General features: G+C 39.4%; 1 protein-coding gene and 1 long non-coding RNA gene across 2 annotated transcripts; one reads left to right on the plus strand and one right to left on the minus strand.

The window, feature by feature from the left end:
• The first annotated feature begins 464 nt into the window (after positions 1-464).
• LOC139636428 (general transcription factor 3C polypeptide 1) lies at positions 465-24366 on the plus strand. Its single transcript, XM_071504512.1, has 39 exons — positions 465-961; positions 2645-2854; positions 3410-3586; positions 3700-3843; positions 4708-4804; positions 4883-5006; positions 5679-5855; positions 6255-6370; positions 7252-7304; positions 7394-7746; positions 7920-7979; positions 8819-8949; positions 9511-9635; positions 9733-9886; positions 10129-10232; positions 10474-10610; positions 10747-11133; positions 11312-11457; positions 12388-12485; positions 12569-12665; positions 13104-13287; positions 13401-13497; positions 14091-14223; positions 14336-14423; positions 14692-14753; positions 15460-15726; positions 16208-16350; positions 16428-16512; positions 16598-16710; positions 16798-16857; positions 16949-17042; positions 17325-17497; positions 18429-19091; positions 19400-19539; positions 20074-20178; positions 20266-20558; positions 21772-22328; positions 22819-23005; positions 23899-24366. The coding sequence occupies exons 1-39, from the start codon at positions 741-743 to the stop codon at positions 24115-24117; spliced, it is 6774 nt and encodes a 2257-aa protein (XP_071360613.1). The 5' UTR covers positions 465-740; the 3' UTR covers positions 24118-24366.
• Positions 17742-21776, minus strand: LOC139636430 (uncharacterized). The gene is made up of 4 exons (XR_011694397.1): positions 21641-21776; positions 21307-21448; positions 20324-20540; positions 17742-19065 (listed from the first exon to the last, which is right to left on the minus strand). It is a non-coding gene; the product is annotated as an uncharacterized lncRNA (long non-coding RNA).
• Positions 24367-25156: the final 790 nt, after the last annotated feature.

Genomic DNA, 25156 nt, shown 5'->3' on the forward strand with positions numbered 1-25156 from the left:
ATGGAATATTATGGATATATTTTATACAACATAAGTATATGCTGTTCACCGACTTAAACATACCTCTTCACCAATAATAAATGGATCACTCTTAAGAATTAGTCATACATAAATTAGAATTACGGCTACATAAAAAGTAAAGTATACATAAAAGCGTATATATGTTGTAATGCATAATTTTACTCAAATGGCGTATTGCCTAAGTAATTGGTGGAAATTGGCTGAAAGCAAATTGATAAAATACAATTTTACAATAAATAAGTGCAATATTAAAAAAACAGTTAAGGTTTTGAAAGTATATTTTTGACACATTTGATTAAATTTATCAGATGTAGATGTAAACCAGCCTTGCTGAGGAATGAACAGTTTGTAGCATCCTGATAGCTGCATTGAAATGATTCAGAAACAACACTTGAACGCCTCCTAGTAGATTCTCTTTTTCTGAGTTGACGCACGACGTGAGGTCGACGCTCAAATGTGACGCAATCACGCACGCAGACACGCACTACTTAGAAAACCCCGTTGGACGAAACATTGTGGAAGTTTTTCTTAATATTTTTTATCATATTTTTTAATTTGTCAACACAGTTATCTCACTCGAAAGCAACGCGAATAGTTGTTCTTTAATATACAGAGAATGTATGAGCCCGGGCCGACTACATCAGCTGCTAAGTAGCTAGCCGGTGCTAAGCATTAGCATGTTAGTTAGCTGACAGCGTTAGCCCAGGAGGTGCCAAGCTATGGACCCGTGGAGTGCAGTCGCAGATGAAGTGGCTTTGGAGGGACTGGACGGGATAACTATTCCCTCCCTGTGGATCCGACTCGAGGATAGACAGCCCAAATTTCCCCTCAAACTTGACGACTGCACCAAGGAGCTTGTCTGGAGGTCGCTTATCAGCAACACCGACCTGAAATTTTACAAGCTCCCAGAGGAGAGAGAAGATGTTGTGCTGTTTGACAGGTGAGTTTATGCTGGGAGGATCAGTTCAGATAATGCAGAATAATATAGAGATGTGTACAAACATTCTTGCAACAAATCCTACCTTCACGAAGAGTATATTGTTCAGTTTTAATGTTGAAACTGTGTTAAACAGGTGTTGATTCAACTGCATGATCATTTTAGAGGCACCAATGGGTCGTGCTGTTGATCTGTATTGTGTTATACAAAGAGGTATGTCTGTTGTATACCCAGCCCTCATCAATTTGAAAGTGGTGGACAACGTAACAAGAACACCTGTCACCATAACACAGAGCAGCTCAACAGCACCCCAAACTATATCCTCCCAAAATGAGGATGGAGTTAAATCAACATCTCAGGATGACAACATTACAGAAGGTAAACTTTTGTAAAGAATATGATCGAGCAAGATGCTCCAGATGCTGTCAGAGAGATAGGACCTGAGCCTCCTCTCCACTTTGAAGACCTGGAAAAAGGACAGATTCAAGTGGCTGTTATGCTTTAGTTTTCATATATGTTCATACGTATATATACCACCTGTGGTATTTCTGTAATAGTGAGCTGATAATTTTGACATGACACATTATGTGGCTCATCTTTGTTTTCATGGCTATAATTTTGTGTGCTTCTAGTCTGGAATTGTTTTTAATGGTTTGTGCTAGGCTTCTTACTTATAATGAAATGAATTCTTAAACTGGTACTTAAGAGATTTAACATCTTGCTTCTGTAAATTTTGGGGAAATGGGTATATTTAAAATGGTTAATGCAGTAGAAGCTGCAATATCATGTCTTTTAGTCTCTAGTATGGGCCAAACTCCAAAAATGCTGGATGCTCCATATCTTTCATTACTCTTTCTCTAGCTGCTTAATGCTCATGTCTTTAAAATTTAAAATCCCTGTTTGTAACACAGACTTTCTGTCCAAAAAAGGTTTCTCAGACTTGACAAAGCTCCTTCAGAGCCAGAAAAAACATTTTAAAACAGTTTTACAGACTAAATAGTGGTGACGATGAGTTAAGGCAGGAGAATACAAAAAATCAGACATGTTAGACTTTTTCCCAGGGTGTCGTAGGTTATTACGGATGCTACACTGCTGTTCTTTGATTTTGTCACACTACAAGCCCTGTTTGTCGTTCCTGACATTCATATCTGGCCTGATGCTGGACATTTGTTGGCCATGACAACATCTTGTCTGCATTTGTCTGAACCCTGAGCCCTGCCTTAATTGACCCTTGTGTAAAACCTGTGTTGTTCCCCTTTAATGCTATGAAATACAATGATATCTTGGACAAGGCTGTGCTGCTAACTTTGGTGGTGAGGCCCTTTCTTGTTTCAAGTTAGGCCCATAAAGAAATTGTTTTCCCAGTTTGGTGAGGTAGAACAAACAGAGCCCAGACCTCAACCTAATCCAAAACCTTTGGGCTGAGAACCCTGATGCCTTATCACCCTAAATCACTTCACTGATGCTCTTGTGGCTAAATGGGAGCAGATCTGTGCAGCCAGGTTCTAAAATGTTGTGGAAAGCCTGAAACCAGTGAAATGCAGGTTATAGCAGCAGTCAACAATGTTCAGCAGTCACATATGGGTGTAATGTTAATATTTAAAAAAGGACATTGAATCATCTTTCATCTTCCATGTGCTCTTTTATATTATTTTCTTCTTTACTTGCATGCCTGTGTGTTTTCAGGTTTAAAGACATCGATCCAGAGACAGGCATTGAAACACCACAGACATTTCCTGAGAAGAAGAAAGACGTCTACCCGGTCCATATTATTCTAGAAAACAAGGATGGGCTACAGGGCTCGTGTGTCTTCTTCAAAGAGAGGACAGACATCACTAAGCATGTCCGCTCCAAGTCCCTCACCACATTGGTCAACTTGGAAGAGGCTTTGGAGAGGTTGGTAGAGAGTGTTTGAAAAGTATTTAAATGGAGTGACAGCTTTTATTTTTTAAACCACCCACCACCCATTCATAAAATTGGTGTGGACCACTGACTGTGTGTTTAATGTACCTCTGCATTTTGATTAGATTTTTATTTAAGTCACGTGAACCATGAAAATAAACTTTTCTCCTGTACATTTGCAGGATGTTAATAATCAGATTTTGAGCAAGGAATGTTAAATAGATTTTATCAAAGCATTGTGTAATATGTAATAACACAATTAGCCAACACACACACAGTGATAACTCCAACACCCAGACATTTGTACTGAAGCCTCCCTCTACTGCCGGTGATGCCAGTTAGTTTAGTTACACTATACTTCAGATTAAATTTTTTGACTTTCCTCCTTTTCACTCAAGAACCCACAAATATCTAAACAAAGATCACAAATGTTATTAGATTAATCACATCTAAGAAGAATCACAAATGATACGTAATATAATTTTATTGCACCTGTACATTTGTCCCGTGCTACACTTTTTCTCTTCTTCCAAACCCCCTCCTCCTCAGATACGGCCGAAAGCTTGTTGTGGTGGCATCTCAGACTCTCCGATTCCGGACTCTGATTGGTAGCGAGAGCGATCCTGATTTAAAACTAAGCGACGACTCCTACTGTGTGCTGGAAAAAGTGGGCCGAGCGCGCTGGCAAGGAGAGCTACAGAGTGATCTGCATGGATGCTCTTTCAAGTAGGAGACACATATACGCCCATTTAACTCAGGGTCGTTGCTGCTCAGGGTTTACTCTGTTACAAGCTGATGTGTTTAGTTGTTGAATTAAAGCCAGTGTTGTGTTTTTATAGGACCGACGCTCGAAAGTTTCACTACATGAGGAAGTCTCTTGTCAGACATGGACTCATCAGCATGCAGTCTCATGTCACACGAACAAAGTCAGGACAACAGCAACACTCCATACTTCTGCTGCTGAAACGCTTCCATACAAACAGGTTCGTTTAGTGTCTGCGTCCCTGTTTTTTTTTCTCATTCTCAACGCTGTTCTACTGTTGTGCACATACAGAGGAAAGATGAAGGATGGAGTTATGACCAACTGTAATTTTGTGTTGAGTGAAGGGCTGGATATCAGACCTTAATACTACTGCTTAATAATTGCTACCAACCAAAATGTGCCCATAGAATCGACCTTCAGACACAAGCATCAAATGTCTGATCAAATTTGCAATCTCGTTTACTTATTTTTTGATTAGATAAGGGTTGTAACTAATCAGTATTTCTAATTATTGATTAATCTTCCCAAGAAAAGTAGCATTTTAACAGCTCAAACTATGTTCTGTTTGATATTTGTTTGTATGGCTGCTAAAACATTTACAATGTATATATTATATTTGTCAAAGTAAGGTTTCAAAAACATATCCTTTCTGTATTGGTACCAAAATTCGGACACTAGTTTCAAAACATTTCAAACCATCAGAAACAAATTATCCAGCCATGAGTTACAGAAGTGGATAAAAAGGAGGGCTCCTCTTGGACAAAGTAAATAACTAGTCTCATCACCAGTATTACATTTTTATGAAAAGTAATTTTTCTGCATTTTCTACAAAAACTGCTAATTCAAAAAGTTTTTTTTATTGAAGCAGAAGCAGACTGAAATCACGCCCCCTTCTCATTTAAGTTCACTTATAATCAGTTAGTTTTCAGTTTAATGTCTGTCCTCGGCCATAGACATACAACTCTAGGCTACTCAAGTGCATATATTCAGAAGTAAGTGCTGTTTTAAATGTGATATTAAGATTTAGTCTGTAGGCCCCGTCTCTCTTTGGAAGAAATTCCTTTCAACCCTCTCTCTTCTTCAGGAGGTCTAGGTATGACATACTCTCAGAGTACGTGTCCAGCCTCCTCCAGCAGTTACCTGGTCAGATTGCCTCTTTCATCACACTCAAAGAACAACTTGTGAGTATCTCTCTGTGAGGCTCTGTTGCACTGCGTGTGCTCCTCTGTCTGTGGTAATAATTGTGTGTTTTCTTGCAGAATGTGAGTGACAGTACTTTTAAGCGTGTGCTTCAATACTTGCGATCTTCCAAGCTGGTCGAGTTTTGCCAGTGCCCTCTGGAGGACTTGGATCCCAGCGCCGGGCCCTGCACCACCAAAAAAGGTACCATGCTCCTGAACACCAGTGCAACAGAAGTGAATGTGTTCATCTCAAAAACATCTATTTGATCAAATAATAATAGCTTTGTATCAGGATTTCATCAGAATATGAAAAGTAAACTTCAAATCAAAACCAAACCACTTTTGACAATACTTTTATTTGTTGATGTTATTATCGATATTAGTGATTGTTGTAAGCAGTGTTTTAACTGACAGCCACCAAGTGTCTTGAATATTTTTGACTTAATTGGATTCATCATTAATGGTTCATCTCAGATTATTAAATGAAGCTAATGACTGACTTTAAGTCTGCAGTTTATTTAAATTAAGAAACATTTCTTAAAATCTGAGCTAGAATAAATAGATAAAATTGCAGAAACCTAAATGGTAATTTTTAAAACTCAGTAAACATCATCTCATAATTATGATGATATCATGTTATGAGTGAACAGTTGAATTGTCGAATCTCAACTGATAATCTTTTGAAATGTTACAAATACTCTTTAAACTCTCTGTAGGTGGACTATCCAAATAAAGCATGACCTGATAAAGTGATGTTATAAATAAAAGAATATACAAATATTATTGTTGCTGCAGAAATGTGTACAGCCATATTATATGTATTATATGGTTTTGCCTAACACGAGCACTGAGTTATTTTGATTTCGTTTCCCAGGGAATAAAGTGCATGTGCGCTGTTTGAGGCTGGTAAAACCATATACAAGAAAGGGTATCACTGATGATGACGATGATGATGAGGACGACGAAGATGACACTGGAGCAAGGAGAGGAGCTTTCCCTCCTGAGGGACGAGTCATGGAGAAGGATGTCCTGTCACAGGCCTATCACATCGGTACGGTTCATCAGTCCAAAGTGGATTAAATATAAAAAGCTTCAAGCTGTTGTACTTTTGTTTTTGTCAGCGATCAGACACAAGCACATACGTTTATCCTGCACAGTCTGAGAACCTTTGGACAGTGACATTTGTTTGGGCTCTGTGCTCCAGAATATTGGACATGGATTGGATGTGTCAATTTGTTGAGGGATTTTTTTCTCGTGTGTTTCACCCTGTAGTCAGTGCTGATGGTCAGCACTTAACTCTCAACTCGTGTGTTTCTATTCTAATCCAATGTTCGAAAAGACAGACACAAATTAGCATTGTCCAGGAAGTTATGAATTACACTGTCATGATAGAAATTACATTTCTAACCTCTAAATGATCATTGCATCAATTCCTTTTGTTGTCATGCAGTATTATCCTGTGGCACAAAGGGAATCCCCAAGAGTGGTATCGGGTACAGAATGAACGTTGGTAAACTGGAGGCTCGTATGCTCTGCCGAAGACTGGAGAGGGATGGTTTAATTAAGGTATGTTCCAAATGTGTTCTAAATTATTAGGTAGGTGCCATTTTTGTCTGTTTTTCCTGAAGCCAGCTCCATTTTTTTTTAAACCACAAAAATTACATTACAATGTGGATGTCATTACAAGAAAACACCTACTGAATGGACAGCAGATTTTTTAATATCTTGATACAAAACATAAATACACTTTACCAATTTATTATCATTATTATTATTATTATTATTATTATTATTACAAAGTTTATTTATATAGCACTTTTCATACAAGAGCTGTAGCTCAAAATGCTTTACAATAAAAAAAAAAAGGTAAAGTACAATAAAATAAGGGCAAATAAAAGGACAATCAAGTTAAACAATACAAATATAAAACAGGAAAAAATGAATAAATAAAAACAGGAACCAGTAAGAAAAAAAATATCATACAAAATGCAATTTTAAAAAATTAAATAGGTAAGAGGCCTGACTCTATGGACAGCAATGTCAGTCAGTTGGTCCATCACTTTGATCCAGACTGAAATAGATCAACTTTTTATAGTTGCCATGAATTTTGAGTGAAACCTTTTTAAGTGGAATATCTCTCAACTGTTGAATGGATTACCAGAAAATTTTGTATAGACTCAGGATGGATTGTTTGGTGATCCCTGAACTTTTCATCTAGTGCCATCAATTGGTCAGAATGTCGGTGTACTGATTCAACCTGGAAGTTCTGCACAACACAGCAGCCTCAAAATATACCATAGAATTGAGTCTATACATGCAAACAGCTGCAGTGGTTGTTCACTCAAAAACCGAGCATTTCAAGTTATGTGGTATTCAGTTTTTATTACGTATTTGTTACAATGTAAAGGTGTTTTAATTGTATGTGTGTGATGTCTTTCACCCTGCAGGGATTCTTGGAGGATGAGGGGCGGCAGAGGACTACAAAATACATCAGCCATAAGTGTGTGATTTCTATATTCTTCTTTTAACACTGCATCACATCAGACACTATAGTGTCAATAATATTGTTCTGCTCACTTCTCTTGACAGGAATGTGGGTGTGAGTAATCAGCTCCAGCTTTTTGCAAAGGAGCAGGAACGCAAGAAACTCCTCTACTCCTCTGCACCACAAGCACCAGACACTGCACCTGCCACCCCCAAAACGCCATCATCCTCAAAGTCGACAGCGAAGGGAAACACTCCTGCAGCAAAGAAGATTCAGAAAGCAGGTGGAGGGGGAGATGCCAAGGAGGCTGGGCAGGCATGTAGTGACGAAGGGTTGGAAGGAGGCAGAGGTAAAGCAAGAGGAAAGTCAGCAGCAAGAAGAAAGACAACCAGGAAGAAAGGCAGTGTGAAAACAAACCAGGCACAACCAGACGTAATACAACTGACACCAGCTGAAGGTGAGTACTCATTAACTGTTTGCACATTTCAGAACAGATCGTTTTTAGCAAGGACTGTGTAAGCCACAATCTACATCTAACTAATAAATATCCTATAACCCGTAATAATCAAAGAGTTGGTTTAAGTACACTTAATGTTTTCTCACTCTTGTTTAATTTCTATTCTCACTCAGGTGAAACCTCAGCATGCAGCGAATCCAACACCAGTGTGACACCTGACGTTCCCACAACAGGTAACTTCTTAACAGCTACACTTCACCTATACACAGCAATGCTCAATGTTTTTTTGGCCACTTGGGGGCAGCAGAAAGTAGGCTTCTCGAGCTTTACCTGCAGTAACGGAAAACAGCACTGAGTAGAGCGGCAGGACTGAACCAAAACATTAAAGTTGCTGACCATGAAAGCAAAACAGTGAGTGGAAAGTCCATAAAGTTAAAAGGACCATATGACCCCTTTTACATTACATGTAGTCATTTGATCCACTGTATAAAAACATTAATTATAACAGGTTTAATAACAAGTATCTTTAAGACATGTTTTTTTTGGGGTTTTTTTTGCAAATACATAAATCATTTTTTTACACATGAATGGAGAATGTGCAAGATGTTTTTTCTAAAGAATGTTATGAAGACATTCACATGCTATTGGCTGCTGCTCTTCTTTCATGATTGTGATTTTTAAGGCTGATTTTTTTGGTTAAACAAATCAATTTAATAATCACAAATTGGCCCTAGTGTGACACGGTAAATACTAGAGAATATATATTTGAAATAAAATTGTAATTCTTCTTTTAAAATATCAAATTATTTTATTCAATGGGATAAGCTTTATTGAATTCATATTCAATTCAAGAATATGCTTTTAATCAATTACATATATTAATATTATATATCCATACCCTCACTCCTACTTAATACCTCATGAGTCAAAGTTGTGCCAGACCTCATGCACAGCCAACAAAATGCTGCTGAGGTATTTTACCTCTCATGACTCACCTTTACAGCATCTTTGATACTTTGGTTTGGTACACGATACAGTATATTACAATAGTATTCATTGTCTCTTCTATCAGAGCAAGCTGCAACTGAGGAGGGAGAACAGTCCAACGTTACTCCTGCCAGCTCTTCGCCTCAGAGAGAGGCATCGGCTGATAACCCAGCAGACAACAACATTGTGGTTGTTGAAGATGTTTGCGAGGATCAGGTCAGTCTTTTTGTTTTTTGGTTTTTTTTAAGCTATAACAGTTTGTAGCTCTATTTGTCTTTTTAATAGTAAGAAGTTCTTAGTGGGGTTCATGTCTTTTTGCTCACAGCATCTCAAAATCTGGATTGGTACAAACTCTTATTTAGTTTTATATTTTACCGTGTAAGTATAGGTAAATAAATAATTACATCAACAGATCATCATCATGAGTTCTCCGTAACTTGCATTTTCACATCTAAAATCATAATTATTTAAATACTCTTCCATTATATCTTCAAGGAGTAGAACCATTTGCATCTGAAAATGAGTTCCATGTGTTCATGTGTGGCATCCGCTCTAAAACATTTTGGTCTTGATCCAGCAAACTGTCAGTAAATTGTACTTTTGCTGGTTTGGGTTTAAGGCTTCAGTTAAATTTTAAACCAGCTTTGAAGAACCAGAAAATCCAGACTTATGTCAAACCATTAACAATCTTATCTGGATCACTCAGTTACCCACATATGAAGCTCATCTGTTTGAGATGGGTAGATTAAAGTAATGACTCTATCCATCCTTTTTCAGGCTCTCAGTCCAAAAAAATCCCAGAAGTCTTCAAAGAAGACTCATGAGACGTACCGCCTGCTGAGGAGGAAGAATCTGATCGTCGAGGCTGTCCGCAACTTCAAAGTCATAGAGGGTCTATTCCCGTCAGTTTGTCCTAAATGTTCCATCAGGTCATTCAAAAGCATTTTATCACACAATAGAGAAGGAAACAAAAAACGTCAACGTGCTGTCTTTTTCCAGATTACAGAAGATGATCAATGAGGAAGAGAAGCAGGACGGCGTCAGCTCAAAGTGCTGCAAGAAAACAATTTTACGTCTCGCCCACAGTCTGTCTAGAGAAGGCTTGCTCAAGATTTACACCACCACTGTCATACAGGATGGGATCACTAAGAAGGTACGAGCACACACCAAATCTTCAAATTTTGATGGCCAGTTACTGTTCCCTCTCATTACATCCACTCCCTGTGGTAAAATAAAACTACATAAAACTACTGACCACACACAATCAGATGATTTTTAGCAAAGGCAAATGTACAGAGTGGAAGACTAGAAAAGAAATATTACATTTTGTTACTTGTTGACACCCCCCACCAGCCCTTACCTCCTCTCTCTCTGTCTGCATTCTTCCACATGCAGGTTGAGATGATCGTTCATCCGTCCATTCAGCCCAGTGATGAGATAGTGCATCGGGTTATCGAGCAGGTCCGCTTCAAAATCTCCAGCTCCTACTCAGCCGTACGGTGAGAAAAAACAAAATATTTTAAAACTAGTCAGTGAGATTTACAGAATGTATGTGTAGTATATGTTAGCATTGGTGGCCACCTGTCTGGTGGCAGTATTCTGACTGCTGTGACTATATTTTATTTAATCAGTTTCTCAGTTGAAATGTACCACACACTCAAAATTGGTCTGTTGTCTAGAACATGGACATGTCTTGTTTCTTGTTTCAGCCTCTGTTCATCTGACTTTTGTCTTCCTCAGTCTGCAGCACGACGAGGAGAAATCAAGAGAACAAGAAGAGGAGTCTGAGGAGACAACTGCAGGCACCTCTAAAGGCCAAAAGAGCAAGGCTGACAAGAAGATTATTAAAAAAGACAAGGAGTTCAAGCCCACTACAGGTTCTGTTTGATTGTATACCACAGAATACATGCACTGTATTGATACCCTCAAGATTAGATTTTTCTTTCTCGTCTAAAGATGTGTCCCTTATTCATTGTTTTGTTCTGGGTCTTCTGCCTCTCTCTGTTTTTGTAGTGCGAGGATTGGGTAAGAGTTTTGGTTTCCAGCCTAAGATGCATCGTCTCCGTGTTGTTCATAACTTCCTCTGGTACTTGGTGTACGGGCACCCGCTCAGATACAACTCCGTCGACTCTGACTCAGCCGGTGGAACACCAGCAAATGTAGGCAGCTCTGATCCTGAAGCCAAACACCCAGATCAGCATCAAGAACAGGATCTGAAAGACACGCAGAACTCCACAAACACAGACGGACAGACACAGTCGTCTGAAAAAGCTGCTGCTGACTCTGTGGAGCCACAAACTCCAGATTCAACTGTGTCTAAATTGGACATGACATCAGGTGATGAAGAGGAGGAGCACAAAGATGAATCAGCAACTGGTCAGGCTCGATCTGACTTGAAAGGTGAGAGCATGTGTGGAACTACATAAAGGCCTGACCAGTTAATTATCACTGCACATTGGGACGTAATGGTGAACATGGGTACAGTACGTATTTTAATTATTGGGACATTAATTGCTCTTTTAAGGTTTCCCAACTACACACCTTGATCCTTCAGTAATCTGCTGTCTGTCTCTGATAGTTTACGCTGATGAAGAGTCATGGAAGAGGTTCATTCCTCCTGTCCGTACGCACAAAGAGTTTAGCAGCGGCTGGGCGATGGTGGGCGACCTGCTCCTGTGTCTGCCTCTCTCCATCTTCATTCAGGTCATACAGATCAACTACAAGGTGAATACATTTCGTTGTGTTTTTAAATGGATGCTGGGCAGTAAATTCACTTAACTTTTCTGTATAGCAGAAGAAAAGTCATTTTGTTGCTGAATGTGCACAAACAATGGAGCCTCACATCATATATAAAAATAATTACCTGTAAATATATTTCTGTGACTATGAGTGAGAAGAAAATCATAATCAACAGAGATTAAACCTTTCAAGCATGTGATTTTTAGGAAAATGTATAACATTAAATGAATTACATTACACTGCCGTGTCAGTCTGCCTCATTGTAAATGTTCCACATAGTTAAACATTTGGTTTCATAGTTGAACACCGGTGCAGTACAAGAGAAGAGTGAGTCCTAATAATGATAATAATAATAATAATAATAATAATATTAAATGTTTTTATTGCTAAAACATATAAATAATTAGTTGAGAAAATAAACATTCAACTATTCTGATAATCGATTAACTGTTTAAGTCATGTATAAAGCAAAACTACCAAATATATTGTTGTTCCAGTCGCTCATGTGAGGATCTTCTGCTTTTCTCTGTTCTATATCATTATAAACTGAGTATCTTTGGGCTTTTTTTGGACTCAACAAGAGACATCACCTTGCACTGGCAAAGTAGACAGGAAAAGTTAAATATTAGCTGCATGTGAAATACACTCCTCTGTACACCTGTCTGTATGTAGAGTCAAATAATGTTCAGTTTTTGTTGAATCGTACTGAGTAAGAGATGATTGTAATATTTAGTTTATCCTCATGAATAGTGTGGACAATATAGTAGGTAAATACATGGACCTAATAAACTGCAAGTCTAATGTAGATTGTATTATGCCTCATAAGTTGTACATTTGTGAGATACTGTCGATGCACAGCTTGTAATTCATGAGGATACAGTACATAAAAACACATTTACTGAATTGTGTCCGCAGGTGGATGGACTGGAGGAATATCTCAACGACCCTGTGAAACAACACTATCTTGTCAGATCGCTGCCCGCCAAAATGAGAAGACAGTTACTTTATAAACGGTGACTCTCTTATTCCTTTGCTCTCTCTGTAACACATCATAACTGTGGTTCTAATCTGAGTGTCTGTGGGTTCTTCACACCAGGAAATACCTCTTCTCATTTCATGAGAACCTGCAGAAGTTGGTCTACATGGGTCTGCTGCAGTTTGGTCCTTTGGAGAAGTTCAAGGAGAAAGACCAGGTACAGTCTGTTAATGTAAACACAAACAGAAGGAATTAAGAATAGATCATAATCATGTGAGTGCTGCTCTGACTGTCTCACACACACAGAATTTTATCTAGCTTTTATTAACTGTTTGTATTGAAATAGACAAATATCATCAAAGTATTTGAAACAAGGGGAAAGAGCGAAGGGAAATGTTTTTCTGCATTTCATTGTTTTCAAGTAATTAAACAATAAAGAAATGAGGATTATTTGGCATTTCCTTTAGAACCCTTTGCTTGTTTTTAAAGAGATTTTCAAAATATTTCAGTTTTTGTGAAAATTTTTAGCTGTAAAATATTTAGCATTTATAGTGTTTTAAACAAACTATGAATGTTACATCAAGAAATAAGTTTTGATTAAATCCTCTAATTTTCATATGCCTTGTGTTCTTTCTCCACACCTGCACTGATCCAGGTGTTTGTGTACTTGAGACGTAACACCACCATTGTGGACACCACCAACGCCGAACCTCACTACTGGCTGGTCACAGAGTTACCTGACAAACCATTTGAGAGGCGCCAGTACACGTTCAACACTCACGAGGACGTTGAAAACTACTGGTTTGACCTGATGTGTGTCTGCCTCAATACACCACTGGGTACATGCACACACACATTTATAAAAGCAGAATAGTTCTCAGCCCCGGCAGCCATAAGGAAAAATATAATTTCTCCTTTTGAAGACGTGTCTGTCTCTGTTTGCATTTTTTAGGGGTAGTCCGCAGTAAGAGACACGCCACCGACGACGACAGTGCTCCGTCTTTTGTGCAAGACCGCAGCGTGTTTGTAGGATTGGCGTACCTGCTGAAGTAAGTGCAGTGTGATTTTCCTAGAGGCCACAGAGTAAAACAATAGACAAGAGGCTCGAAGTTAAGGCTGTAACCAATGACTCTTTTGATCATATATTTATCAATTGATATTTTTTTTCAGTTAATGGATTAATCACCAATTTTACAAATGTGAGAAATGAGTGAACAACATCATCGTCCAGAGGCCAGTTCAAAACCTAAAAATATTTACATAATGTAAAACATAGAAAAGAAGCTAATCTTCACATTAGAGATGGTGGAACCAGAGAATGGCATTTTTGCTTGATAATTGTCTTTAATTAATAATTGATATAATTAATTGAGTAATTAATTGTTTCTAACTTGTTGCTAATGTATTGATTAGCTAATTGTTTCAGCTCTAGTGTGGATGTCTGTATTAAAGCATCCTTCCTCACAGAGTAGGACTGTAGCTGTGCATTTAAAAACTGAATAGAATCAGCTCTAAAGAACATGAAAATATTTTACCTACTCTTTTTCAGGTTTTGTAAAATAATGAACTCAAAGAACCTGAAATTAAGCTTTTATTTTCATCACCAGTGTTACTTACATTATGTGTCTCTGCACACACACAGGGGCAGTCGTGAAGTGTGCGATGACGGGTCGATACCAGGAGACGGTAAAGGAGCAGGAGGTCTGGACTCTGAATTTTTCGCTCATCTTAAAAGGAACTGGCTGTGGACCAATCACCTACTTTCTGTCAAATCAGTATGTAAACAAAACACAAGCCGAGCATGTACGATATGCGTGAGCGTGTGCGTGTGTGTATGTGCTTATGACACTTTGGGCACATGTGGCTTTTGTTTGTTTTCTTTTTTAGAACTCAGCCGTTTCAGACACGAAGGAAAACAAAATCAGACTGAAGAGCTTGCTGAGCAGAAATGCTCTCAGGATTGCTCTTAAAGCCGGTAAGTCGGTCAAAACACTTTGTGTGTCCAGTCATATCAAAGCTTTAATCGCTGTGTGCGACAAGTTGACCTCTTTAATTCAGCATTAACAATCCCTGTAAGATGTGAATGGATTTGAGTATTATAACATGGTGTTGAAGTTCACTCTTATGTTGGCTTAGAGGAGAGATCAGCTATTAGAGCGTTACTCTCTCTGATTTCCTTCAAAATAAACTGTCACTGTCCCCTACTCATCAATAACATAGTTTTTATACTGTATACTATACAGGACGAATGACTACACCTCGATATGTGACCACCAAACGACCACTGGTGGCAGAAAATATTGAGGTATCTTTTTTTATTTTATTACTGCTTTATTGTCTTTACATACACTCGGTAGCCAGTTTATTAGGTGCACCTAGCGAAAACTAATGCAGTCTAATACAGCAGTGCTTTGTGTTGAAATTGGTTCTAGAGAGGTATTGATTTAATTGTATCAGCTGATCGTTTCGGAGGATGCGGTTTGTGGTGCTGCTGAACTGTGTTGCATTATTCAGAGAGGTGTTTCTGTTATTTATCCTACCATCACTGATATAAATGAGGTGGAGAAAATAATAAAAACACCAGCCTTGAGTTTAATATAAGCTAAGGATACCTCATAAACTGGCAACTAAGTTTTACTAATGTTGAATTTACAGTCCACAACACCTGTTTACAGTTTTACAACAGACAGTTTTGTCTGCTTTAGCTGCTGCTCTGGAGGCTCCAGAAACTATAGTTCTTATTAACAAGTCCAATATTTTCAGTCTCCATTTGCTGAAGTCCACCATCAGTCTGTTATGATCAGTGTCACTCAGCAGTGATTGTAAGAATTTGCTCATGTGCCTCGTCTCAAAATGGTGTCAGTAGTCGAGAGGGATACACTTTGACTTGTTTTTAAACATCTGCTTAAACTTAAGTGAGGTTAGTTAGGTTTTGTTTAACACTGCAGCCGAGAACAAAGAGTTCAGGGTTCAAATGAAAAGGTGTCTTGTCCTGGTGACTCTGTAACCAGGTGGATATAGAGCCTGCCACCAGAAACCAGAGGGTCGTCGGTGGAAAGAAACAGAAGAGGAAGAGAAACAAAAAGGAAGTTGCCAAGGTCCCACGCAAGAAGAAGAAAGGTGGAGAACAGCTAGGTGCAAAGAAACGCACCCCTGCCCACGACGAGGCGGACCACCAAGCTTTGAAAATGATGACCAGACAACGGGTGTACTGGTCTGTCCAGGAAGACTCACTGATGATGCTCTGCAGCGTGGCCTCACACCTGCTCAACAGCAAGGTACTCACACACACACAAAGTAGTGTTGTCTAAAACACAGTGAGTACATTGTGCATGGACATCTTTGGATTAGTGTAGTTTTGTTGTGTTATGTTTTCGGGTCTGTCTGTCAAACACCTTTAGGGAACTTCTTTAATCTGGCACAAACATTTATTTGGACTTAAGAATGAACTGATTAGATTTTGGTGGTCAAAGGTCGAAGGTCACTGTGACCTAACAAAGCACGGTTTTTGCCTTGTGAACGCGATATCTGAGTGACGCCTTGAGGAAGCTTATTCACATTTGGCAAATGTTCACCTGAACTGATTAGATTTTAGTGGTCAAATGAAGGAAAAAAAAAAGCATATTTTGATGAACGGAAATTCTAATATATTCTTGGTCTCATATTTGCTATTTAGGTTTGTCTTGTGTTTAACCTACATTTACCATCATGCATTTATCACTTATTTAGCTGCTGAAACATATTGTTGATGTGTTGCAGTTAAGAAGGCCGTTCATACCTTACTGTGTGGTGAGAGACCTGCTCCACGCAGAGTTTGAGATGTCGATTGATAAAACATCTGTGGCCGTCGGACGCCGCACACGATACATCCTCAAAAATCCTCAGACGCTTCTGAACTACAGGTGGGTACAGATTACAGACATTTTAAAACGCACCAAAACACTCCTGAAGTTTCACTCACCCGAAGCATGTGTTGCAGGATCTGTCTGGCCGAGGTGTACCAGGACAAGTCTCTGATGAGACTGTTGGAGGAGAAGAAACCTGAAGATCCTGATAAACCAGAGGTGGGTTTTGTTTTATGGTTTTGTTTTTTTGTTGTTTCTCACTTTCTGACTTCACCGTTGACTATTTCTGTCTGTGTTGTTTCAGGATTGCTCTAAAGCTTTCTCAGAGTACACCAGGCTGCTCCGACAGAAGTTCAGCTCTGTCATGAGCGCTCATGATATGATCATGCCTGACACGAAGCAGCAGCTCTTCTCACGGTAAGAGGAGGAGGTTGGATGTGCTGGCTTAAGGCAAGTAGCCAAGCGTAGTGTGTAACGTAACGGTGTGCTGTATGTATGTTGCAGGTTTAAGGTTTCCACAATAGACAATGGAAAGAGGTTGTCAAGCAAAGATGCTCTCAACAGGTAATGATTCAGTTCGATTTAAAGTTTTTTTCCATTGAATGAGTTTGGATTTTTATGGTTGCAGTTAATTGTTTGTGTTTGTCTGCTGCAGCACCGACGATATTCACGCCATAGTGTTGCATAACTTGATCCAGAGCACTCTGGCCATGACCAACAGTCAGATGAAGTCCTCCAGATCCTTTCAGGTAGCATCATTTTCTTTCCTTGTTCACAAAGTCTTCCTTGAAGTAAGTTTATTTATAAAGCACCTTTGAGGAGCACAACGTCTCAAAATGTCCCACAATAAAACAGACCATCATAAAAACGCCATAAGATAGAAATAAATAAAAATTTTATGCAAAAGTAAGTGTAAATAGTTGGTTTTGAGCTTCTTTTGAGAGGTGTCCTTTTTGTCTCTCCTTTTAGCATTCAACACCCACAAATACAAAACACACACAGACTTGTGATTACTCTGTCTTCCCTCTTAGACCTTCCACATGTACAGTAAGTATAACCAGGAGCTGCTGTGCCAAGTGTTCATACAATGCAGGAAGAGGGGTCTGGTCAACCGCCGTCGTGTCAATCAACCGTTTGGGCCGAAGAAGAACCGAGCGCTGCCCATTCTGCCCATGTCCTACCAGCTGTCCCAGTCCTACTACAGGTACACAGACACCTGCGGGAAGATACTGTCGATACTCAGATTACTTTATCTCTGCAGCTTGCACAGGGATAGTGTACTATCATTTATCATCTTATTTCATTTAATCATAAGGGATCTAAGTGATATAAATTAATAGAAACACCTTTCAGTACAATGCAACACAATTCCACCACAAACTGCAGCCTCAAAAATGATCGAACGGTTTTAAAAGAGTTTCAACACAAACTGAAGACAACAGTACAGCCCCCATGAAGAAGGATTTATTACAGGACTGTAGTGTTAGACTGCATGAGTGTGTACTGTACAGTCAGTTACAGATGAGCTACGGCTTGAAGAAGAGCACTTTTTTAAACTTTGGTTTTATTTTGATTTCAGTGTCTCTTTGCCATTTTCCATCTGCCTTCACATTTTTCCAGATATATAAAATTTCAAAGAAATCAAATACATTAAATACATACAAATACATACAAATGCTTTTGGAGCCATATGTGATTTGTTATATTAGTTATGAGGAAGTGATGCTCAACAAGACCATAACTTTTTTAGTGGACAACTACTTCAAAAACAGCAAAAACAATGATGCTCCATGTTTCTTCGCAGTAAGAATTCCCACTTCTCCTAATACTAGAAAACATGTACCCTCTTATACAGGCAGTTATATGAACAACTGAATATAGTACAACCTGTTTATTATAAGCAGTCATATTTATGAATGCATAGCGATACCTGGACCTGGATCTTTTGGGAACCTAGGGACTTTTTCACCAGCTCCCCCTACATTTCAGCTACAGGACCCCAGTCCACATGTTCAATCCTCACAGTTAAATCATGATCACAGTTTATAGCAAAAATTAAAAGATTTAAAATTAACAGAGTTTCTTAAGACATGATAGAAATGATGCCCATGCCTCTTCCACTGTTTCCCATACAGGTGCTTTTCATGGCGTTTTCCTCACTCGCTGTGCACTGATGCCTTCCGCTTCCTGAGGAGTCTCATTAATAACGGTACAAGAGACGACAGACCTCTTACTGCGTTTTACCATGAGGCTGAAAACAGGTCGGACAATGGGGAGGGAGGGTTGGAGAGACAAACAGAGTCGAAAAGAAAAGAAAAACAAAGCGGAGGAAATGCTGATGGTGAACCAGTGAGTGGGCCAGAGGTAAAAACAGATGGGGCAAACTCTGAGCCAACGAAGGAAGGAGAGAAGGACCAAAGAGATGTGGAGGGAGAAGAAAACTTGATGGGGGTAGATGTGAACAATGAGGTGATGAACAAAACAGATGAACAGAAAAACACAGAGGATTGTCTCACAGCCGCCTCTGGTGAAGATCCGTCCAGCGGGGAGCAGGCAGCTGATCCTCCGGCCAAAGATGAGCCATCAGGAGCGTCTGCAGCCTCAAACGCAGCAGTTCGAGTTCCAGAGGATCCTCCAGATGTGTCGGACATGGTGAATTTCTCTCTGGACTCTCCGGGTGGAGCCTGTGTGATCTCTCTCAGCCTGATGTCTCTGGGGCTGCTGAGTGTGTACTTGTCCATACCCAAACAGATGGTGGTGGTGGACAGCAACCTGGTGGACAATGATGTGGTCAAGAGGTGAGATACTATTTATATCATTAATTCTTTACTCATAACATGACTACATTATTTTAAAATATGATCACATTAACTAAGTATTCTGTTATTAATTATTATTAATATTAAATTTATAGTATAGTCTTCTTATCATGTCACAGCTTCTCAGAAGTGAATAGCTGAGTTGAATATTGGCATTTCTCTATGTTAACTTTAATTGATTCATTGAGAAAATAATCCTCGTACATAAATATCTTATTGTTAGTTGTGGCTCTAATCTGTTCAGATTTCTTTGACAATCTAACTTGAGGTGAATTGTGGTTTTCCAGTATGGCAGCACTGGAGGAAGAGGACGATGAGGATTACGATGGTGAGGACTGTGAGGGGAGAAAGAAGCTGGAAGTGAAGGCACATCAGGCCTCACACACCAACTACCTGATGATGCGAGGATACTGCTGTCCTGGCATAGGTACAGTCTGAACTTTGTACTTAGACAGGTGAATGTTTTCTGCAGAAATAATGTGTAAATATGTCTCAGTTGTAAAATGTGTATAAACAAGCTATCATACAGATTTAAAGCTTATTTATTTACAGGAACAAAACCCAAAAGATTGTAATGTAAATTTGACTACAAAACAAAGTAGTCCTTGATTTACAGACAAATGTGCACTTTTGTATATTAGATTTGGAGCTTAAGCAAATAGTCAATTAATCAATTAGTTGACCGACTAAACTTTATCAACTACACTTTAGAAAATTGTTTAATAAATAAAAAGTTGTTTATAAAGCAAATAAACAGCTTTTTTTCTTGAATGTGAGAATTTGCCATTTGTCTCTAGTTTACATCAGTGTAAATTTAATCTCTTACAGTTTTGGACTGTTGTTCAACAATTCAGTATGGGGTAGGAACATTAAAAGAAAAATGAATCTGCAGTGAATATGATTGTTAGTCGCAGTCATCTTCAGATTTATGACATTGATTTTCGTTTTTTATTGTTTCTAGTCAAACTACGTAACATCAACACCAACGATAACATTGTGGTGGAGTCGTGTATTATGAAGCTGCAGCTGCGCAGCACGCCTGCTCACAGCATGTTCAGTATGGAGAGTAAGTATCAACACACTCAACAGACGTACAAACAGATTTTTGATCTGCAAAAAATAATTTCTTATTCCCTTTTTCCTTCATTTATAGACTCTCCCCCGCTGGACTTGACTAAATGCGGCCCATCACTGCTGCCCTCCATCCTCACCTACTCGGTCCAGTCTCCCTCCTCCTCTTCGTCACACAGTGTGGAGGAGTGTGACACGCGTTTGATCCAGGAAAGAGGATACACTCCTCAGGACATAGAAGTATGTGCTCAGCTGAGGAGGAGCTTAGATGAAGCTGGTGAGAGCGGCTTGGACGTGCACGACCTCTACCAGGCTCACTCAGACCAGGAGGGGCCACAGTCTGGGCGCACCAGGAGCCTGCGGCAGTACATGGAGGTAAACACAAGCACAGCTGTTAAAGGAGGCTGTGGGGAAGGTTTTTTTAATCTTTTTGGATTGGATGGAACATTCACCAAGACCTTCCACCCTTAGTTACTGTTGCTACATCTGTCAGTCTTTCTATTCACATAAAAAAAAACCTGAGTAGAAATGCAGAAAATTAAGGGGGAAAAAAAATGAATTAAATGAAAAAAAAAACTAAATAAAATATCAAAAAAAGACTCAACAAATAAATCATGACATACATGAAACACATAAACCTGAGCTTAAAAAAAATTGTAGCAGTTTTCAGCAATTTATGTTTGAAACAAACATGTATCATTCTGTTCATTTGAGGTTTAACTGGAGCTCTTTTAGTTACGTCATCTTGATGGCGAGAGAATTAGTGCCACTTACTGGTTCTCTCTATGCTTCCAACTCCTGATATTGTCATAACAGTAGTGGATGGACACGTATAAATTTGCATTTCCTTTTGCTGATTTTCTGGTAATTTGGTTAAAATTTGTGCTAAATTTAGATGAAAACCTGTCAAATGAAAACGGCAGTAGATTAACCCCTCGGAATACGTAATAATACTTGAAACAATGGTCCTTTGGTTTTACACAGAGATAAACACAAGGACGTTCTCATTTCTAGCTGATGAACATCGATTATGTCACCTAACAAAGAAATAACAACAGTTGCTAGCAAATTCTAGCAGCTGTAGCTAACAAGCTGATTAATGCAAACTTTAAGGTTGACTTACAACTCTGCAGCAGACTTTTCCATCTCACTTATAAGACAAGAATCCAGTAGAAAGGTCTTAAATATGCACTTGATGGCTACATGATATAATCCTGCAAGACTGAGGCTAAAGTCTGCATCCTCACCAGCTGATGAGCCATGTACTGTAAAAGGAAAAAAAAGAAACAGCATTGTTCTTGCATTTCAGGATCAGTCAAAGTACTATAGTAAAGTTTAATTGTAATTACATCATTATTATTATTATTATTATTATTATTATTATTATTATTATTATTATTATTATACAGCTCCATTAAAATGCATGAACTTGTTGAGAAATCCAAAGCTTTACTCACCTGCTCTGCCTAGTTTCAGTTACTATATATGATTGGTCAGTTGGTATTTGGGTGCAACAAATAGTCAGTTTCCTATTTTTTTCTCTCTCCAATCTGGTTTTCTGATCTGATGTTCTCCTTTTTTTCTCCAGGAGTTACAAGAAGAAGGCCAGGTGTTTAAAGTTGGGAGTCTGGGCCAACGCTGGGTGCTCACGCAGCACGCCGAACCGTGGCTGCTGACTGTAAACTCCAAACAATGGTCGCAGTCACGCCTCACATCTGCCAGACTCCCATTTCTGGAGAATCAGCACAACATCCCCTTCATGCGCAAGAGGTGCAGGGTAGAAGACCAACAGAAGACGGGGGAACCACCGGCCAAAAAACCTGCTGTGGACAGACAAGAGAGCGAAGACAGAGAGGGTGTAGAGGGAGGGTCAAGCGACATAAACAAAGAGAAAGTAAATGAGGAAGCACAGCTGGAAAAGCACAAAGAGAGTGCAGCTCAGGGAAGTGGAGACAAACAGTTGAACTTGGAAGAAGAGGAGGGGGGAGAAAAGCAGACCCGCCATGAGGAGGAAGGAGGGGAGGAGGCAGGACAGGAGAAGAATGAAACTGAGGGGAGAGGGGAAGGAGAGAGAGAGCTGAGACCCAGGAGGCCCAGTATAGACGCTGAAAGAGATGAAGCAGCATCCTCTCCCTCTAATGTTAAGTAAGTACAGACTGTGAGGGATCGGGGCTGGGCTGGTGTAAAAATTCAAACTGGTTTGATACAAAGCTTAACACCAGACTAGAGTCCTGTATTATAATGAGACTGAGAGAGGCCATGAATGAGAGCGCAGCAACTACAGGTGAATTGGTAGCAGGGATGCTCCTTTAAGTTGGTTTACCAACCACCCGTACTGAAAGTGCTGCGGGGCTGACGGGACAGGTTGCTGACATAACCTACTTTTCAATTTGTCATTATAACAACTGTCAGTTCAGCAGCTTCTCATAAAATCAAACCAGTTTGAGCTCCTACATTGACCCAGTCCAGCAAAACCAGGAATCAACCCAAATCTATGAGGGATTCATTCTAATGATCTTATTGCAGTTAACTGTGCATTTTCTTTTCCTGTGGGTAATCTCCTCTTTTTTCTGTTTCCATAATCATCATCATCATCATCATCATCATCATCATCATCATCATCAATGTGACGCAGTGAAAATATGAGTTTCATCAGCCGGCCGTGGCGTATGGTGGACGGCACGCTGAACCGGCAGGTGTGTAAGGGCATGCTGGAGGCCCTTCTGTACCACATCATGTTCCGACCCGGACTCACACAGCAGGCGCTGGTGGAACATTACAAAGATGTGCTGCAGCCAATGGCGGTGCTGGACCTCGTGCAGGTGAACAGAAATACTCTCACATACATAAGCTCACATTTTATTTTTCAATACATTCAATACATTCAATATCCAATACACTACAGTAAATATTCCCATTTTCCTGCTTTCTCTCTCCCTCTCTCTTGCTATGCCTTTAATTGGGACTTTATTTCTAATATTTCTTCCTCTCCATTAAATGAAAACTCCAAACTTCCTCTGTGTTCCTCTGTTGTTTGGATAAATTTAGTGTAGTGTCAGCAGAGCAGCACCTTTCCTTTTCCCCATTAGGCTACCATGAATGAAACAGAACACTTCCTCCAGAACTTTCACATTAAAAGTATTGCAGCCTTCTCTTTATACGTAGGCGGTGAAAGTGAAAACATCAGGAAATGATGAGTTTTGTTGACAGTATCTTAACATAGATCGTGTTGTTGTGAATGTTGTGTTGTATTGGTGTTAGTGGAAATGGAGTCATTATGTAATGTTGTCAAGTCTTCTGGAGTGCGTTTTCACAAATGAAAATTTTATTTTACTGAGGTTTCAGAAATTCTCTTCAGTGGAAGAATAACTCCCGATGTTTGTGTGCCTTCACTCTCATTTAAACTGTTCACTATTAGGGATGTAATAATTATTTGACATTAATCTAGGACACTGAACTCAAGCTTGAGACACTGTTAAAACCAGGTTTACAAATGCCTGATTCACCACGGAAGGTTAAATATCAAATTGTCTACTGGTGTTTCTTCCATTTTGTTCATCTATACAAAGCCCTTAACTTCTGAATGTGTCTTTACTTCATGTTGCTTTTATGTGGTGTGGGAATTATCATTCTGGCAACTTCATGGCTGAAACAGACTTTTAAAAAATTGACCTTTTTCATGCTAAATGTATCACCCTCCCTCTCTCCCGTGTAGGCACTTATAGACTTGGGCTGCGTGACCAAAAAAACCCTGATTAAAGGTCCCAAACCCTCCCTGTTCACTCGGTCCGTGCACCAGACAAGAAGTGGCTCAGACACAAAAGTGAAGATCGAGGAACCAGACACAGTGTTTTATGAGCCCACCATCAGCTGCTGCCTGCGCCTCAGCCAGGTGTTACCCAACGAACGTCACTGGAACTACTGTTTACCATGAAAGTGCTCATCCACCTCACGTGACCCGTGCTTAGCCTTACCCAGCAATCTGGTTAAGATAAGACAATTTGTGTGACATATAAATGATGTAATTTTACATGTCATCAATTCTGGTTTTACAAAACAGGCATTTCTTTGTAACTTTTTTTTTTGTTGAGTTTTTGTCCTCCAATTAAAATTATTATTTTTTTGTGTGTTCAGATTTTTGTACTCTAACTTAAGGTTATAAATAAAAAAGCATCACATGACATTTTTGACTTAAATTTGTGAGTGGGTAAAGTGGGCATGTAAAATTTGTTGGCAAACCACAGTGACTAGAGCAACCTGAAGGTATTAAAATGAATCTCTGGCCAGGTGCCGAACTTCAGACTCAGGAGGAGCAATGTGAATTTCTTCATGCCGGGGTTTTTACTGGAAGACTACAGAAGAGGTGAGTCTGCCAAATGTGATCTCAGTGGGTGTTGGACTTGATGAAGGTTGTGTTGTGTCTCTTGATTCCCATCCTGCTCAACATTCTTTTTGCTCATGTTCTCATTTTTTCCCAATAATGTATTGGTGCAGTTTTTTCAGCCAGCCTGGGAATGTTTGCAGCTGAGTGCAGACATACCTGTCAAAGGTGAAGAGAGAGATTCACATGTCATGGCGTCTTGTTCACAAGTTAGGTTTAAACGCTGCGTTGCTTCTGTATTTAAACACAAATCACCGTTGCACCACTACCATGTCTCTCTAAGTCAAGTCATTTGTAAGTGATTTATTTTTCCATCTTGTTGTCGCCCTCTGTTTGTGGCTCTCACACTTATTTCAAAAAACCTGTAATATTTCTGCTCATATGTGGAGTCCTTGTGGGTGAGGCAACATAAGAAAATGTGCAGAACAGAGATTGTAAGAATAATGCAGTGGGTACTGTGTAAGGACTGTGTGGTGGAGTTTTCTTTTGTTCCTACATGTATTCTACTTATTACGTATTAACATCTCAGCCTCAGCTATGACATCAGACGAGGTCAAACGGAGTATCAGGGCAACTGGGCAGCTGGGCAAAA

This window comes from Trachinotus anak, unplaced genomic scaffold, assembly GCF_046630095.1.
Source record: "Trachinotus anak isolate AG129_WGS33_773 ecotype Australia unplaced genomic scaffold, CSIRO_AGI_Tana_v1 ptg000019l, whole genome shotgun sequence".
Classification (NCBI taxonomy): Eukaryota; Metazoa; Chordata; class Actinopteri; order Carangiformes; family Carangidae; genus Trachinotus; species Trachinotus anak.

What these genes read in the sequence shown, in the direction of transcription:
- LOC139636428 (XM_071504512.1), top strand. Translation starts at nt 741, where the DNA reads ATGGACCCGTGGAGTGCAGTCGCAGATGAAGTGGCTTTGGAGGGACTG. An exon ending in CTGCATGGATGCTCTTTCAA is followed by an intron (nt 3,587 to 3,699) that starts GTAGGAGACACA and finishes GTGTTTTTATAG; the next exon opens with GACCGACGCTCGAAAGTTTC. An exon ending in CGGTGCTGGACCTCGTGCAG is followed by an intron (nt 23,006 to 23,898) that starts GTGAACAGAAAT and finishes TCTCCCGTGTAG; the next exon opens with GCACTTATAGACTTGGGCTG.